This window comes from Salmo salar, chromosome 16 (genome assembly GCF_965601325.2).
Source record: "Salmo salar chromosome 16, fSalSal1, whole genome shotgun sequence".
NCBI classification, from domain to species: Eukaryota; Metazoa; Chordata; class Actinopteri; order Salmoniformes; family Salmonidae; genus Salmo; species Salmo salar.
Genome location: NC_138306.1, coordinates 78626668 through 78645811, shown reverse-complemented (window position 1 = coordinate 78645811; position 19144 = coordinate 78626668). Strand labels below are relative to the sequence as shown.

Genomic DNA, 19144 nt, shown 5'->3' with positions numbered 1-19144 from the left:
CCACTACAGGAAGTAGAAGACAACATGCACCAACTCAGCGTTCCTGACCAATGATATATCCTCAAGAGCGAAGTGTCCAATTACACAGAGAGCATGTGTTCACATGCCGTTTCTTAAGACTCCTCATTCACAACACTGTGTTGTTAATTTCATGTATTTTTCACCCTAGGCTAGTCAATGACAAAGGGGAACACATTATTGTAGTTGTGTTGCTAAACAAATACCAGAGCTGTGGTCTAGATGTGAATGTCGTGTTATTTATGGGCCCTGTTTCTTTCCCAGAATGCTGCTGCTGTGTCAACTGCGAATTCGACTGCGAAGCCGTTCCTTGGCGAGAGCCAGCGTTCTCCATGGGCCCTCCACATATCCCCACGAACCCCAGCGAGAGTGGCCCTCAATAGGCCCTGATTTATTGGGCCACTTTATGAGAAGGGCCTGGGGAGTCGCCTCTCCTTGTCCTCCGATATTGAATCCCGCCTTGCTCACATGGAGTGTTTTTTCCCACATTGTTTGTCAATGCAGTAAATATGTGTTGTTCCTGTCGTGCTCTCCATGGTAACTAGACCCCTCCCTTCCAATCCTCCTTATCCTGTCAGTTTAGTCTTGATTGCTGGTGCTGGCTCCATTTCAGGACATGGGGCCACTCAGAGATGATACAATCAGAGCAGCAAACAGTAGGCAGAGGGGGTACTGATTGGAAGGAGGGAGCGATGGAGGGAGAGAGGGAGGCAGGGAGAGAGAGAAAGGGAGCGAGAGAGCGAAAGGGAGGGAGAGAGCGAAAGGGAGGGAGAGAGGGACAGAGGGAGAGGGAGAGGGGGGGAGATATATATATATATATATATATATATATATATATATATATATATATATATATATATATATATACTGCTCAAAAAAATAAAGGGAACACTTAAACAACACATCCTAGATCTGAATGAACGAAATAATGTTATTAAATACTTTTTTCTTTACATAGTTGAATGTGCTGACAACAAAATCACACAAAAATAATCAATGGAAATCCAATTTATCAACCCATGGAGGTCTGGATTTGGAGTTACACTCAAAATTAAAGTGGAAAACCACACTACAGGCTGATCCAACTTTGATGTAATGTCCTTAAAACAAGTCAAAATGAGGCTCAGTAGTGTGTGTGGCCTCCACATGCCTGTATGACCTCCCTACAACGCCTGGGCATGCTCCTGATGAGGTGGCGGATGGTCTCCTGAGGGATCTCCTCCAAGATCTGGACTAAAGCATCCGCCAACTCCTGGACAGTCTGTGGTGCAACGTGGCGTTGGTGGATGGAGCGAGACATGATGTCCCAGATGTGCTCAATTGGATTCAGGTCTGGGGAACGGGCGGGCCAGTCCATAGCATCAATGCCTTCCTCTTGCAGGAACTGCTGACACACTCCAGCCACATGAGGTCTAGCATTGTCTTGCATTAGGAGGAACCCAGGGCCAACCGCACCAGCATATGGTCTCACAAGGGGTCTGAGGATCTCATCTCGCTACCTAATGCCAGTCAGGCTACCTCTGGCGAGCACATGGAGGGCTGTGCGGCTCCCCAAAGAAATGCCACCCCACACCATGACTGACCCACCGCCAAACCGGTCATGCTGGAGGATGTTGCAGGCAGCAGAACCTGGGTTGTAGACTCCGTCTCATGCTACCACTAGAGTGAAAGCACCGCCAGCATTCAAAAGTGACCAAAACATCAGCCAGGAAGCATAGGAACTGAGAAGTTGTCTGTGTTCCCTACCTGCAGAACCACTCCTTTATTGAGGGTGTCTTGCTAATTGCCTATAATTTCCACCTGTTGTCTATTCCATTTGCACAACAGCATGTGAAATTTATTGTCAATCAGTGTTGCTTCCTAAGTGGACAGTTTGATTTCACAGAAGTGTGATTGACTTGGAATTACATTGTGTTGTTTAAGTGTTCCCTTTATTTTTTTGAGCAGTGCATATATATATATATATATATATATATGCCGGTCAGCAAATTCAGGTCTATAGTAACTCCAACACAGTTTTCCCTCCCCACTCCCTGGCTCTTTCAGCCCCAACACTTGTCTGGTTCTTCGGGTTGACTTTTCAGCAGACAAATTGACCTTTTTTTGCCTTGGGTTCCTACTGTGTCTTTTCCCTCTGTTTTCCATTGAGCGAGCCATTGAACCGGTTGTTAGGTGGCTGGAGTTCTAGTTCCGTGTTCCGCTCCCCCTGGGGCTATACCCTCTGAGACCATCATGTGACGCCCTTGTGGCTCTACAGTGTTTTGGCTTATTAAATGTGAACGTGAGGGCAGTGGTTCAGTAAGCCTCCAGTTTCAGGCATGCTTATCTTCATCCAGTTGAGGGAATGTAGGAATTGTTACGTGTGTGTATGTTGAGTAACAACCCTCCATTTATGTTTACATGTTAATAATGAAGACCAGTAAGTCCACTTTCCAGCCATGCTCAGAGGAAGCTGCGATTCTATCATGGGAAGCCTCACGATGTTACAGGATTATATAATGCATATATATTGGTATCATTCAGCAGAAAAGGTATCTGACAATAGAAATTAGCATTAGGAGCTATTGTACTCCTAGGAATGGGACCTATTCTTGTACTGTAGTACTGTAGCCAGCCAATTTTACAATTCACCGCCTCTCGCCCTATCCCTCCTCCTCCCACCACCCTAACACATGCAATCTACTGCAGTCATCAGTGTGCATATCCTTTGGAATAACAGTAGTAGAAGTCTGTTTCACAGTTCACCAGCTGCTGTGTTTCAGTTTCCTCCCCAGCAGACTGAGTTGATCCTACTGATGGATGATGGAGCAGTATACCAGCTCTAGAAGACAGCCTTATATCAATCATCCTGGCTTCCAGCTACTTCCTCCTTGGCCCTCGTCCCACCTACCTGCCTGCCTGTCAGCCATATCCCCCCCCCCTCTCCTTTAATGAGTGGAGTGGAGGGGTGGGTGTCTCCTCCCAACTAGATTGGCCCTCAGTAGGGAACAGTGTCAAGTCCCATTTGAGTGGGATGATTGGATCTGAAGAGGTTTCTCTTGGTGTCAAGTGTAGTGGATGGAGGGGACTTTGGATGGCGGGATAAAACGGAGACAGGTGACGGCTGCTGGATAGGTTGGTCTCTCTCCTTTTCTGGAAAAGTTTGCAGAACTCTGGAGAAATGAAGTGCTCTTGTACACTATAATATCTTTCTTTGTACTGTTGACGGAACTCAGTAGAAGTGATCTTATACAATATACTATATTTATTTGTACTGGTGACAAAAAGTTATCTTATACAATATGAGAAATAAAGTTATCTTATACAATATCATAGCTTTCTTTATACTGTTGACACAACTCAAGAGAAATTAAGTTCTCTTATACAGTATGATATCTTTGTGCCGTTGACAGAACTCAAGAGAAATGAAGTTCTCTCATACAGAATAATATCTTGGTACTGTTGACAGAACTCTGGAGAAATGAAGGTATCTTATACAATATAATATCTTTCTATGTACTGTTGACAGAACTCTGGAGAAATGAAGGTATCTTATACAATATAATATCTTTCTATATACTGTTGACAGAACTCAAGAGAAATGAAGGTATCTTATTCAATATAATATCTTTCTATGTACTGTTGACAGAACTCAGAGAGAAATGAAGGTATCTTATTCAATATAATATCTTTCTATGTACTGTTGACAGAACTCAAGAGAAATGAAGGTATCTTATTCAATATAATATCTTTCTATGTACTGTTGACAGAACTCAAGAGAAATGAAGGTATCTTATTCAATATAATATCTTTCTATGTACTGTTGACAGAACTCAAGAGAAATGAAGTGCTCCTTCCTATAGAATATAATATTATTATTTGTACTGTTGACAGAACTCAGGGGAAATGAAGTTCTCTTATACAATATAATATCTTTCTATGGACAATTCTATATGAATTAACATACTTGTTTAGTGTCGTGAGCTCTCTTGTTAAAGTTCATGGAAACTGTGATTTTGGGGTTGTAAACTATGTCTGAACAGCTCTGTCATTTCCATGTCAAAGGGTTGAGCTGAGTCTTGCTCAGCAAGGGGAAAGAATGGGCCATAAAGCCTAATGCGTTGCCTGAATAATGCAGGTGTGCAATTTCAATAGTGTGGCAGCGAGCGAGCGGTCTGAGCTGTACTGTGTGTTTGGAGGAGAGATTTGAGATGGATGGTTTATCTTTTATTAAACATGCGGTCGGTGTGGAGGGGAGGCTACAGTACTGACAGAAGCTCTGCTCTCCCCTCACTCCTCTTCTCCTGGGGATGATTTATCCCCGCCTCCCTTTCCTCTCTCTTGTCCTCAGCAGCCTCCGTTTTCATCCTCAGGACGGGGCTACAGCCGGGCTCTCCCCTGGACCCCTGAGCCCCCTCACCCGCCACGGCCTATCCAATAAGAAGACTTCATTAGTTTTATCTTTATTTCCCTGCCGCTCGGCTCTGGCTGGGCCGAGCTGGCATACAGAGGGCGTTAGCAGGCAGGTCAGAGATCTGAGGGGGATTGAACAGGAGTCCTCCAGGTCCTGTTTTCTCAGGTTTTATTGAGCTGAAACGATTGGTAGAGCAGAGCAGAGAAGTAGCAGAGGTTGATAAGGATGGGGGGGGGGGGGGGGGTGAATCTGTAGTGAATTGGATTTCAAATTAGGGCTATGTGGTGTGTGTGCTGTGTTGCTGATGATGTATAGCTATCTCCTGTCACCTCCAAAGTGAATATCGGTACTGACTGAGCACTGCTGCCTTCCTGGAAGCTTTTTGGAGAGGTGAGTTTGTAACGGGTAATGCTTGAGATCTAGCATCATTGCCATGCATTTAATCACTGTAGCATTGAGATACATTATGAAATTAAAACTTCATCCATGTTGACTTTAAAAGCTTCTTAGCTTGAACCAAGGAAAATTACAACCACTAAGGGCAATGAATTGCCAATGATTAAGTGTATATAAAACTTTATTTTAGACTTCGCTGAAACAGCAGAGAGTAAGTCTTGTTCTTGTCAGGTGGGAACAGGGGACTTGTTACAGACATCACTCTCACTGTTATTTCAGAAGTGGACAAATCGGGTCAGATTGCTCTGTGTCTTTTCCCCACAAGAGAAAATAGCAAGCTGCCTGTAAATTGTTCTCTCCCCATTCTCTCTGTGATTCACTCAAAATAAAGTCTCCCCCTGTCCTGGCCACGTGACCAGCAGTTCTCATATTGTCAGAATACAGGCCTTCACCTCTGCATCAAGTCTATTTAATTGGACATCCACTTCCCTATTAACGAAAGCAGCAATAGTACTCCTTGCCTGGCACACAAAGCGCTTATGGGAAATGAAGTCCTTATTGCCTCATGAGGTGGCCATTTTGGGGTCCACTCCACTGATTGTGTCACACAGGACTTCTCTAGGTGATTCATCTAAATAAGCTGAGGGGCCATTTTTGGGAAGCTGTAGCAGGTGGTGTTAGAACAGTGCTCTGCACCTCCTGCTTATTAACCCTGAACCCCAATGGCCGGGAGACTTGAGCCCACTGGCTCACAGTTGCATCACTCTCTCTGGCTTCACAGAAGAATACAAATCATTCAAATCATTCACCAACTAGAGAACTTTTCCCCACTCTGCAGGATTCAATTGGAGAGACAGAGTAGAAGTGGAAACAACTATATCATTTTCTATTTTGACACCATGTAGAAGGAAATTGGCTGTGATTTTTAAATTGGTTAACTTGACTCTATTAGAACATGTCACTCATAGAAGCGGTAGCAAAAATGTGTTATTTCACCATTTTCAGGTAAAATACAATACCTTGCACCTCATGAGAAATTTCAATCTCAAGTATTGACCCACCTGTGGTGCCTTCGCTTTCTGCAAAGGATTCAAGTTTTCAACAAGGTGTCACACTAGTTAAGTGCAGTGGTAGAGAATGGCGCCAGCCACAAAGAGGCATTGTACTCTATTTCATGCTGTTTCGTGCTGTTTCCGGCCCGTGGTGGAACTGGAAGCCCTGGGACCTACACTATAACAGCATGCACAGCTTTTCAGGTCCACAGTCTAGCTGATTTCACTCCTGGGGTCTGATTTCTACATGGGAACCCAGGTGTGTGCACCGCCCAGCCAATCAGCGATATTCATTATAGTGATTGCCAGGGAGGAACTAAGCAGGGCTGTTGAACTCAAGGGCGTTAGTGAGTTGTGCTCCCCAGCAATACAGACTCATAACTATACCTATAAGTTGCAGTCCTTAGATCGATCAGTAGTTACCCTGGACACAGCACTAAGCCTGGAATTTGTCCATTTAACCCTTTAGAATCTAAGCCCTGTCTAAGCCGGGGGGGCTAACTTATTTAATAGTTTTAGTTTGGCATTACTGTTGTTAATTAACCAATACAAACGCATTGAATAACAGATTCACTACATAGAACAACAAATCCGATTTTCAGGATGTCTCATGGTCTGACAAACACCACTCCAGCTCTGCCACCTTTCACTGCAGATGCGGAAGGGCAATATCGGCAGATGCAGTGGATTGAGAGGCAGCCCATGCAACAAAAAAAACGAATACTGAATCTCTAGCTTAAACAGGCGTATTTTGATGGTGACTTTTTCAATTATGTTAATTCGATTTCCACAGGGGCGAGGCAATTGTAGGCCAAGGGTTAAAGTGGGTTCAGGGAGAGAGTGTGTACAGTATGTACAGTTCATTGAACAGCTTGAATTGGGAATAGTTAATAATGTATGTCCTTTAGGAAGTTACTGACAGCATACAGACAAACTCTCTCTCTCTTTCTCTCTCTCTCTCTTTCTCTCTCTCTCACTTGCTCTCCTCTCTCCCCCTCTCTCTCTCCCCCTCTCTGATGGTGGATGGGGGGATCAGATCATCTGAAATGGAATAATTTGGGTTGCAAAATTCTGGGAACGTTGAATAAATTCTATGGTTTTGACGAAATCCCAGTTGGAGGATCCCTGGAATCAGGCAGGAATAAGCAGGAAATCTGGTATCCTCCAACCAGGATTTCTAGAAAAACAGGGAATGTATTGAACATTGCAAGAATTTTGCAACCCTAGGAATAATTCTGTGTGCAGAGCCGGGCTTTACGTGTGTGGATGTAGGTGTGTTGAGGGTATAAGTGATTGCAACTGTTTCTCACAAATAGAAATGTTAATAACTTGCAAAGGCAGCAGGCAGATAAGGTTTTTACCTCCGCTCCTCTACGGAGAGAGGGGGACGAGGAGATGGAGAAAAGAGGAAGGGAGGGAGGAGAGAGGGAGGGGTTGTTGGAAGACACATTATTCTGTGCTGGTGCTCCTCTAGTAAGAGGCACTAGTGAGAAAGGGCCCTTCTCTGGCAGAACCTTCAAGACAGTAATTGAATTTGGTTGAATCCAGCGGGGGATAAATACACGGACTAATAGACAGAGACTAAGAGACAAGGAGGTAGGGGGATGAGGAAAAACAACTGGACAACAACTGCAGTCGACAGTTGATTCTAAGGAGCTTCCTCCTTTAGCAGACCCTGCTAATTCAATGGTTATGGACCATCAGTGAGTTGCTTGTTTGCTTGCGTCATGGATCGCTGCAGCAAGGGGGTAGTAGGCTACACTGCACTACAACACGGAGCTCATGTCAATTCTCATGCTCCCCTCCCACACTGTGGGCTGTGTAAATAGCTAGCACTTGATTCTCTCCTCTCAGTATTGGGGAAAACACACTCTGAAATAACAAGAGGTTGATATTCACATATTATCTAGGATCCACTTGAAATCACTGATTATGAGAATTATGATGGTAAATGTTTTATACAAACATGAGTAGCACTTAATTTTATGGCACATAGTTTCCCAGCTGTTTAATAAACAATGGCATGGTAAATGGTCATTACACAGTAATAACCTAGGAATGACTGTTTTAGCGACCTATTCACAATTAAACAGACCTATCTATGTATCACGGAACAACTAAATATCCGCCTTGCATTTTCAATCCAAACCGTTGCTACAGTAGTGAGCTTGCAGTTCCAGAAACGTATTATGGTAATATTTTGAATTCTGTCATATGTTTAATCCTATAATCCCTTATTTATTCTGTTTTTGATATACTCTGGACTATGATCAGTCTGCTGCAATAGCACCTGCAGACAACTTGTTCGCTCATCAGTAACGATGCACTGAGGTAGACAAATACACCTCTATTGTTATTCAGGGATATTATTCAATATCACCAACTTCAAGTACCTCCTATCGCGTTGAACACCATGTATCTTCATCTTCTTTTTTTAAATATTTTGTATTTATTTCATGTTTATTTAACTAAGCAAGTCAGTAAGAACAAATTCTTACTTACAATGACGTCCTACCAAAAGGCAAAATGCCTCCTGCGGGCTGGGATTAAAATTTGTAAAATAAAATAAAATATAGGACAAAACACACATCACGACAAGAGCGACACCACACCACTACATAAAGAGAGACCTAAGACAACAACACAGCATAGCAGCAACACATGACAACAACATGGTAGCAACACAACATGGCAGCAGCACAACATGGTAGCAGCACAAAACATGTACAAACATTATTGGGCGCAGACAACAGCACAAAGGGCAAGAAGGTAGAGACAACAATACATCATGTGAAGCAGCCACAACTGTCAGTAAGAGTGTCCATGATTGGGTCTTTGAAATGGCAACATCATGTACATGCCATGCACTGGCGCCCAATCACAGTTATCACAGGAAGCTAGTAATCCTAGGCGAACGTGTCTATTTAATCATTGTGTGCTCTGTTTGTAAGAGAGGGACCACATCGAGAGTATCTTTGGTGGTAATGTTTGTAGCAACACGAGAGAACGCTAATTAAAATGATAAAATTTGGGTGTATTTTTATCGTTTTAGTGTAGTGAGGGGGAGACTTGTGAAGCGTCGTTAGCCAACTAGCGCCCGGCGCTACAATGGCCCTTTCATAGCAGGGTGGTTTGTGGTGGTGTCGTCATCCTTGGCTGCAGTCTAATCTGGAACTGACACACTAACACTGTCTCCTCAGGCTTATTGTGGTTTACCGGGTTCCTCCCTCCAGATTCTGTGTTGTGATTCTGTGTTGTGTCTTTGTCGGGTACTAAATGTTAACGTGAAGTTTTTAAACATTGGAAGCTACCACATGTCAATTGAATTGACAGGCATTGAAATGAGGGAGCTTGCCTCGTGAGATTATTGGCAGTCTTTGGGCAGCTTCTTTATTGGTTGCTAGATCATACAACCACCCCCAAAACAGTGGCCTAACACCCAGAGGAATTCAGATTAGAATTGATTATGTGAAGGATTAGGGAGCGGGTGAAGTTAACATGTTAGTTGTGTGTGTAGGCAGCTGCAGAACATGATATCAAATATTTGTTTTCCCCGTTTTGATCTATGATCCAGATGAGTAAATGATGATTAAATTATTTGCACGTGGCATAATCTGAATGCCACATCTCATTCAAAACAACAGCTGTTTTTACACAGGCAGCCCAATTTTCATATTTTTTCAACTAATTTGTATTTTGACCATTCACATCTGATCTTTTCACCTCAGATCTTTTTCAGATCTGATCTGAGTAGTCAAAAAAGCCTTTTTTGTCCAGGCCTTAAAAGTTTTTTTGTAGGGTCCTGTGCAGTTGTAAATCAAACAAATACATGTGTGAATTTCAACTTATTTTAGAAGAAATAGAAAATCGTGCAAGGGTGCCTTCTACTTCTACTATCTTGTGTAATCCACCTTCAATATGGTGATTGAATGTAAATATTTTACTCATGACCTTTTACCTGGTGTGTTCCTTTCGGTACAACTAACTATGTTCTTGATTTGACACATAGCCTTACAATAGGCCTACATACATACAGTGCCTCCAGAAAGTATTCAGACCCCTGGACTTTTTCCACATTTTGTTACGTTACAACTTAAACAAAAATTGATTAAAAAAAATAAAAAAACTCTGAAATCTACACACAATACCCCATAATGACAAAGCAAAAACAGGTTTTTAGACATTTTTGCAAATGTGTTAAAAGTAAAAAACATAAATACCTTATTTACATAAGTATTCAGACCCTTTGCTATGAGACTTAAAATTGAGCTCAGGTGTATCCTGTTTCCATTGATCATCCTTGAGGTGTTTCTACAACTTGATTGGAGTCCACCTGTGGTAAATTCCATTGATTGGACATGATTTGGAAAGGCACACGCTTGTCTATATAACGTCCCACAGTTGACAGTGAATGTCAGAGCTAAAACCAAGCCATGAGGTCGAAGGATTGTTCGTAGAGCTCCGAGACAAGATTGTGTCTAGGCACAGATCTGGGGAAGGGTACCAAAACACTTCTGCATTGAAGTTCCCCTAGAACACAGTGGCCTCCATTATTCTTAAATGGAAGAAGTTTGGAACCACCAAGACTCTTCCTAAAGCTGCCCGCCCGACCAAACTGAGCAATCAGGGGAGAAGGACCTTGGTCAGGAAGTGACCAAGAACCCGATGGTCACTGTGACAGAGCTCTAGAGTTCCTCTGTGGAGATGGGAGAACTTTCCAGAAGGACAACCATCTCTGCAGCACTCCACCAATCAGGGCTTTATGGTAGACTGGCCAAACGTAAGCCACTCCTCAGTAAAAGGCACATGACAGCCCACTTGGTGAGTGCAAAAAGGAACCTAAAGACTTTCAGACCATGAGAAACAAGATTCTCTGGTCTGATGAAACCAAGATTAAACTCTTGGCCTGAATGCCAAGCGTCATGTCTGGAGGAAACCTAGCACCATCCCTACGGTGATGCATGGTGGTGCCAGCATAATACTGTGGGGATGTTTATCAGCGGCAGGGACTGGGAGACTATTCCGGATCGAGGCAAAGATGAACAGAGAAAAGTACAGAGAGATCCTTTATGAAAACCTGCTCCAGAGCGCTCAGGACCTCAGACTGGGGCGACAGTTCACCTTCCAACAGGACAACAACCCTATGCACACAGCCAAGACAACGCAGGAGTGGCTTCGGGATAAATCTCTGAATGTCCTTGAGTGGCCCAGCCAGAGCCCGGACTTGAACCCGATCTAACATTTCTGGAGAGACCTGAAAATAGCTGTGCAGCAATCTGCAGAGAAGAATGGGAGAAACTCCCCAAATACAGGTGTGCCAAGCTTGTACCGTCATACCCAAGAAGATTGGAGGCCGTAATCGCTGCAAAAGGTGCTTCTACAAAGTACTGAGTAAAGGGCCTGAATACTAACACTACCGTTCAAAAGTTTGGGGTCACTTAGAAATGTCCTTGCTTTTGAAAGAAAAGCACATTTTTATCCATTAAAATAACATCAAATTGATCAGAAATACAGTGTAGACATTGGTAACGTTGTAAATAACTATTGAAGTTGCAAACGGCTGATTTTTAATGGCACATCTACATAAGTGTACAGAAGCCCATTATCAGCAGCAATCGCTCCTGTGTTCCAATGGCACATTGTGTTAGCTAATCCAAGTTTATTTGCCTAGATGGCCAGCATCCCAGAGTCGCCTCTTCGCTGTTGACGTTGAGACTGGTGTTTTGCGGGTACTATTTAATGAAGCTGCCAGTTGAGGACATGTGAGGTGCCTGTTTCTCAAACTAGACACTCTAATGTACTTGTCCTCTTGCTCTGTTGCGCACCGGGGCCTCCCACTCCTCTTTTTATTCTGGTTAGAGCAAGTTTGCGCTGTTCTGTGAAGGGAGTAGTACACAGCGTTGTACGAGATCTTCAATTTATCGGCAATTTCTCACATGGAATAGCCTTAATTTCTCTGAACAAGAATAGACTGGCGAGTTTCATAAGAAAGTTCTTTGTTTCTAGCCATTTTGAGCCTGTAATCGAACCCACAAATGCTGATGCTCCAGATACCTAACTAGTCTAAAGAAGGTCAGTTTTATTGCTTCTTTAATCAGGACAACAGTTTTCAGCTGTGCTAACATAATTGCAAAAGGGTTTTCTAATGATCAATTAGCCTTTTAAAATTATAAACTTGGATTAGCAAACACAACGTGCCATTGGAACACAGAAGTGATGGTTGCTGATAATGGGCCTCTGTACACCTAAAAAATCTGCCAATTCCAGCTACAATAGTAATTTACAAAATTAACAATGTCTACGTTGTATTTCTGATCAATTTGAAGTTATTTTAATGGACAAAAACAAGGACATTTCTAAGTGACCCCAAACCTTACAACGTCGAATTAAAATGTATTTTTGGGGGTTTGTATCATTTGATTTACACAATATGCCTACTACTTTGAAGATGGAAAATATGTTTTATTGTGAAACAAACAAGAAATAAGACAAAAAAAAACAGAAAACTTGAGTGTGCATAACTATTCACCCCCCAAGTCAATACTTTGTAAAGCCACCTTTTGCAGCAATTACAGCTGCAAGTCTCTTGGGGTATGTCTCTATAAGCTGGACACATCTAGCCACTTGGATTTTTGCCCATTCTTCAAGGCAAAACTGCTTCAGCTCCTTCAAGTTAGATGGGTTCCGCTGGTGTACAGCAATCTTTAAGTCATACCACAGATTCTCAATTGGATTGAGGTCTGGGCTTTGACTAGGCCATTCCAACACATTTAAATGTTTTCCCTTAAACCACTCGAGTGTTGCTTTAGCAGTATGCTTAGGGTCATTGTCCTGCTGGAAGGTGAACCTCCATCCCAGTCTCAAATCTCTGGAAGACTGAAACAGGTTTCCCTCAAGAATTTCCCTTTATTTAGTACCATCCATCATTCCTTCAATTCTGACCAGTTTCCAAGTCCCTGCCGATGAAAAACATCCCCACAGCATGATGCTGCCACCACCATGCTTCACTGTGGGCATGGTGTTCTCGGGGTGATGAGAGGTGTTGGGTTTGCGCCAGACATAGCGTTTTCCTTGATGGCCAAAAAGCTACATTTTAGTCTCATCTGACCAGAGTACTTTCTTCCATATGTTTGGTGAGTCTCCCACATGCCTTTTGGCGAACACCAAACGTGTTTGCTCATTTTTTTCTTTAAGCAATGGCTTTCTTCTGGCCACTCTTCCATAAAGCCCAGCTCTATGGAGTGTACAGCTTAAAGTGGTCCTATGGACAGATACTCCAATCTCCGCTGTGGAGCTTTGCAGCTCCTTCAGGGCTGTCTTTGGTCTCTTTGTTACCTCTCTGATTAATGCCCTCCTTGCCTGGTCCGTGAGTTTTGGTGGGCGGCCCTCTCTCGGCAGGTTTGTTGTGGTGCCATATTCTTTCCATTTTTTAATAATGGATCTAAAGGTGCTCCGTGGGATGTTCAAAGTTTCGGATATTTTTTTATAACCTGACCCTGATCTGTACTTCTTCACAACTTTGTCCCTGACCTGTTTGGAGAGCTCCTTGGTCTTCATGGTGCCGCTTGCTTGCTGGTGCCCCTTGCTTAGTGGTGTTGCAGACTCTGGGGCCTTTCAGAACAGGTGTATATATACTGAGCTCATGTGACAGATCATGTGACACTTAGATTGCACACAGGTGGACTTTATTTAACTAATTATGTGACTTCTGAAGGTAATTGGTTGCACCAGATCTTATTTAGGGGCTTCATAGCAAAGGGGGTGAATACATATGCATGCACCACTTTTCCGTTTTTAATTTTTAATTTATTTTCTGAAACAAGTTATTTTTTTCATTTCACTTCACCGAATTGGACTATTTTGTATATGTCCATTACATGAAAACCAGATAAAAACTATTTAAATTACAGGTTGTATTGCAACAAAATAGGAAAAACGCCAAGGGGAATGAATACTTTTGCAAGGCACTGTAAATGTGATATTTCAGTTTATTTTATTTTATTATAATTTACAACAATTTCTTAAAACCAGTTTTTTCTTTGTCATTATGGGGTATTGTGTGTAGATTGATGATGGGAAAAAACAATTTAATCAATTTTAGAATAAAGCTGTAACCAAACAAAATGTTGATTAAGTCAAGGGGTCTTAATACTTTCCAAAGGCACTGTAACAAATACTGTACCTCCACTCACCCTTCAGTGGTTCTTGTTATTGATTGTTAGTGTTACAGCCATTCCTACTTGGCACATACTGGTTGAATCAATGTTGTTTCCACGTCATTTCAATGAAATAACGTTGAACCAACGTGGAATAGATGTTAAATTGACATCTGTGCCCAGTGGGCTGTTTCACTGTTTTAGATTATTCTTTTTTTTAAATGATTGCAAGTATAAGGGAATTTATGTGGGCTTAAATATTTGTACGATTGCTGCCATTTCCAAATAATAAGTTTGCCTTGATGTTATACTCTATCATGATTTACTTCTTTATGTTGTATTTCATCCTTAAACCATGAAGCAACATATTCAGGATACACCGTTTCCCTTCCAAATCTAATACAGGAGGTGTTCCGTCATGATTCTGGTCTATAGTACGCCGTGCTTTAGACAAAATGACTGTCTAGGAAGAGTGAGGGAGCTGTTGAAGCCAGTTAAAGTGATCTATTGCGTTCAAAATGGTGGGGTGTACTTTGCTCACTCTTTAGAGGCATAAAAACAAAAATGACTGTTTAGATGTAGTGTGTGTTTCTTGATTTTTTTGTGTTTCTTGATGTTTTCTCTACAAAGTGCATTATCTTCTCTAAAGGATTCGTTCATTATTCTTACCTTTATGGATAGTCTCTAACCTCTCTCTCCTCTCCTCTAACCCCATAGGACACTTGGCCAGGTGAAAAATGAAAGCTCCCATCACACTCCAGATTCTTCTCTATGCTGCGGTGGTCCGAGGTTTCAAAACAGTGTCCAAGAGAGGCTCAGGTACGTCTCCATATAACTGTCTGTTAGCTGTCTGTCACTCCAGCCCAGTGGGTGAACCTCTCCACATATTGGAATCATGGAGAAAAGTGTGTGATTGAGTCAACTAAAGTGTGGTTGGTTGGAGTTGATGTTGTATGATGAATACCCGATACATTTCTATACCTGTCCATGCACTAATGTTAAGGACATTAAACGCAAGCAGCTAACTTTTGTGGTTCTGTTGGCTTTTGGTTATATTGAGTGCTGTCGGTTCGGGCTCCAATCTGGGCTGCTATTTATTATTTACCATCTTCAGGTTGCCTTGGCATTTGTCAAATAAGCACTGTCTATCCACGCCTGACATTGACAGATGGCATCTCCATTTCAGAATGTCTGTCTCTCATACACACTCACAGTTCCCTCTCTCTCTCTCCCTCTCTCTCTCTCTCTCTCTCCCTCTCTCTCTCTCTCTCTCTCTCTCTCTCTCTCTCTCTCTCTCTCTCTCTCTCTCTTCTCTCCCTCTGTTTGTCTCTCTGTCTCTCTGTCTCTCTGTCTCTCTCTGTTTGTCTCTCTCTCTCTCTCCCTCTGTCTCTCTGTCTCTCATACACACTCACAGTTCTCTCTCTCTCTCTCTCTCTCTCTCTCTCTCCCTCTCCCTCTGTTTGTCTCTCTGTCTCTCTGTCTCTCTGTCTCTCTCTGTTTGTCTCTCTCTCCCTCTCCCTCTGTTTGTCTCTCTGTCTCTCATACACACTCACAGTTCCCTCTCTCTCTCTCTTTCTCTCTCTCTCTCCCTGTCCATCCCTCCATAATTCTCCCTACCTTCCCTGATGTGTAAACTTTAAGCCAACAAGAGAACAACTTCGACTGTGATATAGACGAGAGTCAGAATATTCACCCTACTGTACAACAAAACTATTGATCAGCCTGCCACTCTGCTACACTAAGACAGCACCTTCAGCTGCAGAATGGGCTTTAAAAGAAACAGCATTGTGGGTTCTTCTGTAGTGGTCCATGGAACAGTTGGATAATGGATCTGTCTCTCAGCCTTTCCACATGTTTTCACACAAATGTTGCTTTAACAGCAGTCAACATTCCCTTGCAATCTCAGAGTCAAGTGCTTTCAACAATGGATGGCATATGCCATTCATCCATACTCCTCAAAGAATAGTCACTTCTCAGTTGAGGTCCTTCAGCATCCTGCATTTCTCCACAGTTTCAATACAATTACCTTGGCTTTGTGTGATATATTAAGAGTCATGGCAAATATAGCAGTATATTGTGAAGTAGTATATGATGAAGACATGGCCATGTGTTCATTCAGTGGTATTACACTAAGGGATATCAGTGGTGTTACAGTAAGGGATATCATTTGTATTACAGTAAGGGATATCATTTGTATTACAGTAAGGGATATCAGTGATGTTACAGTAAGTGGTATCGGTAAGGGATATCAGTGGTATTACAGTAAGGGATATCAGTGGTGTTACAGTAAGGGATATCAGTGGTATTACAGTAAGGGATATCAGTGGTGTTACAGTAAGGGATATCATTTGTATTACAGTAAGGGATATCATTTGTATTACAGTAAGGGGGATCAGTGATGTTACAGTAAGTGGAATCGGTAAGGGATATCAGTGGTATTACAGTAAGGGATATCATTGGCGTTACAGTAAGGGATATCAGTGGTATAACAGTAAGGGATATCAGTGGTGTTACAGTAAGTGGTATCAATAAGCGATATCAGTGATGTTACAGTAAGGGATATCAGGGTGTTACAGTAAGGGATATCAGTGGTATTACAGTAAGGGATATCAGTGGTATTACAGTTAGGGATATCAGTGGTATTACAGTAAGTGGAATCAGTAAGTGATATCAGTGGTATTACAGTAAGGGACAGCAGCAGTAGAAAGGTGTCTCCCGACTACCCCGCTGATGGCCAGATGGCCTCTCTCTCTCTCTCTCTCTCTCTCTCTCTCTCTCTCTCTCTCTCTCTCTCTCTCTCTCTCTCTCTCTCTCTCTCTCTCTCTCTCTCTCTCTCTCTCTCTCTCTCTCTCTCTCTCTCTTTCTCTCTCTCTCTCTCTCTCTCTCTCTCTCTCACCCCATCAGGGAGTCAACGTCTCTCTTGGAGCCTTTATCAGCTCTACTTTGAACCAGCGGAATGCCATGTGCTGCCATATCCACCGTGGCCCATAGGGACGCATTAAAGGTGGTTCAGCCAGGGGAGCGATGTGAGAGGAGAGCCATTTCCTGTGACCTAGCATTTCTCTGGCTGTTCACGGAATAGAGGGAGGACATCATTCCTTCATTGATAACATGCAGACAAAGGAGAGACCTTGAGAAATGTATTTGTATAGCAAATATTTATAAACATCTGTACATGTCGTTCAAGGATGAATCTGGATGAATCTGTGGGAAAAACAACATATAATGGAAGACACACTGTACAGTGATGGAGATCTTTAAGCAGTAGTTTATTCATTCTCAGAAGGATATTTGCTTATGTTGTGTTTTCAATTGTCCTTTAATGCATATCAGACAGCAGGGCCAACAGCAGGACCTTTAATGCATATCAGACAGCAAGTAATTTAATGCATATCAGACAGCAGGGCCTTTAATACATATCAGACAGCAGGTCCTACAGCAAGTCCTTTAATGCATATCAGACAGCAGGGCCTACAGCAGGGCCTTTAATACATATCAGACAGCAGGGCCTACAGCAAGTCCTTTAATGCATATCAGACAGCAGGGCCTTTAATACATATCAGACAGCAGGGCCTACAGCAGGGCCTTTAATGCGTATCAGACAGCAGGTCCTACAGCAGGGCCTTTAATGCGTATCAGACAGCAGGGCCTACAGCAGGGCCTTTAATGCGTATCAGACAGCAGGGCCTACAGCAGGGCCTTTAATGCGTATCAGACAGCAGGTCCTACAGCAAGTCCTTTAATGCATATCAGACAGCAGGGCCTACAGCAGGGCCTTTAATGCATATCAGACAGCAGGGCCTTTAATGCATATCAGACAGCAGGGCCTACAGCAGGGCCTTTAATGCATATCAGACAGCAGGGCCTACAGCAGGGCCTTTAATGCATATCAGACAGCAGGGCCAACAGCAAGGCCTTTAATGCATATCAGACAGCAGGGCCTACAGCAAGTCCTTTAATGCATATCAGACAGTAGGGCCTTTAATACATATCAGACAGCAGGGCCAACAGCAGGGACTTTAATGCATATCAGACAGCAGGGCCTTTAATGCATATCAGACAGCAGGGCCAACAGCAAGTCCTTTAATACATATCAGACAGCAGGGCCAACAGCAAGTCCTTTAATACATATCAGACAGCAGGGCCTTTAATGCGTATCAGACAGCAGGTCCTACAGCAAGTCCTTTAATACATATCAGACAGCAGGGCCAACAGCAAGTCCTTTAATAAATATCAGACAGCAGGGCCAACAGCAGGGCCTTTAATGCATATCAGACAGCAGGTCCTTTAATACATATCAGACAGCAGGGCCTTTAATGCATATCAGACAGCAGGGCTTTTAATGCATATCAGCCAGCAGGGCCTACAGCAGGGCCTTTAATGCATATCAGACAGCAGGGCCTTTAATGCATATCAGCCAGCAGGGCCTACAGCAAGTCCTTTAATGCATATCAGACAGCAGGGCCTTTAATGCATATCAGCCAGCAGGGCCTACAGCAAGTCCTTTAATGCATATCAGACAGCAGGGCATTTAATACATATCAGACAGCAGGGCCAACAGCAGGGCCTTTAATGCATATCAGACAGCAGGTCCCACAGCAAGTCCTTTAATACATATCAGACAGCAGGGCCAACAGCAGGGCCTTTAATGCATATCAGACAGCAGGTCCTTTAATACATATCAGACAGCAGGGCCTTTAATGCATATCAGACAGCAGGGCCTTTAATGCATATCAGCCAGCAGGGCCTACAGCAGGGCCTTTAATGCATATCAGACAGCAGGGCCTTTAATGCATATCAGACAGCAGGGCCAACAGCAGGGCCTTTAATGCATATCAGACAGCAGGTCCTTAATACATATCAGACAGCAGGGCCTTTAATGCATATCAGACAGCAGGGCCTTTAATGCATATCAGCCAGCAGGGCCTACAGCAAGTCCTTTAATGCATATCAGACAGCAGGGCATTTAATACATATCAGACAGCAGGGCCAACAGCAGGGCCTTTAATGCATATCAGACAGCAGGTCCCACAGCAAGTCCTTTAATACATATCAGACAGCAGGGCCAACAGCAGGGCCTTTAATGCATATCAGACAGCAGGTCCTTTAATACATATCAGACAGCAGGG

General features: G+C 43.0%; 1 protein-coding gene across 2 annotated transcripts in view; it reads left to right on the top strand.

Moving 5' to 3' along the window:
• The window catches only part of LOC106574938 (interleukin-1 receptor accessory protein-like 1-B), a 343657-nt gene that overhangs the window by 6050 nt on the left and 318463 nt on the right, over positions 1–19144 (top strand). For both annotated transcript variants that reach the window (XM_045697956.2, XM_045697955.2), the window contains exon 2: positions 14733–14834. In XM_045697956.2, the coding sequence (XP_045553912.1) occupies positions 14753–14834 (82 nt within the window). In that variant the 5' untranslated portion in view covers positions 14733–14752. The remainder of the gene's footprint in view (positions 1–14732; positions 14835–19144) is intronic.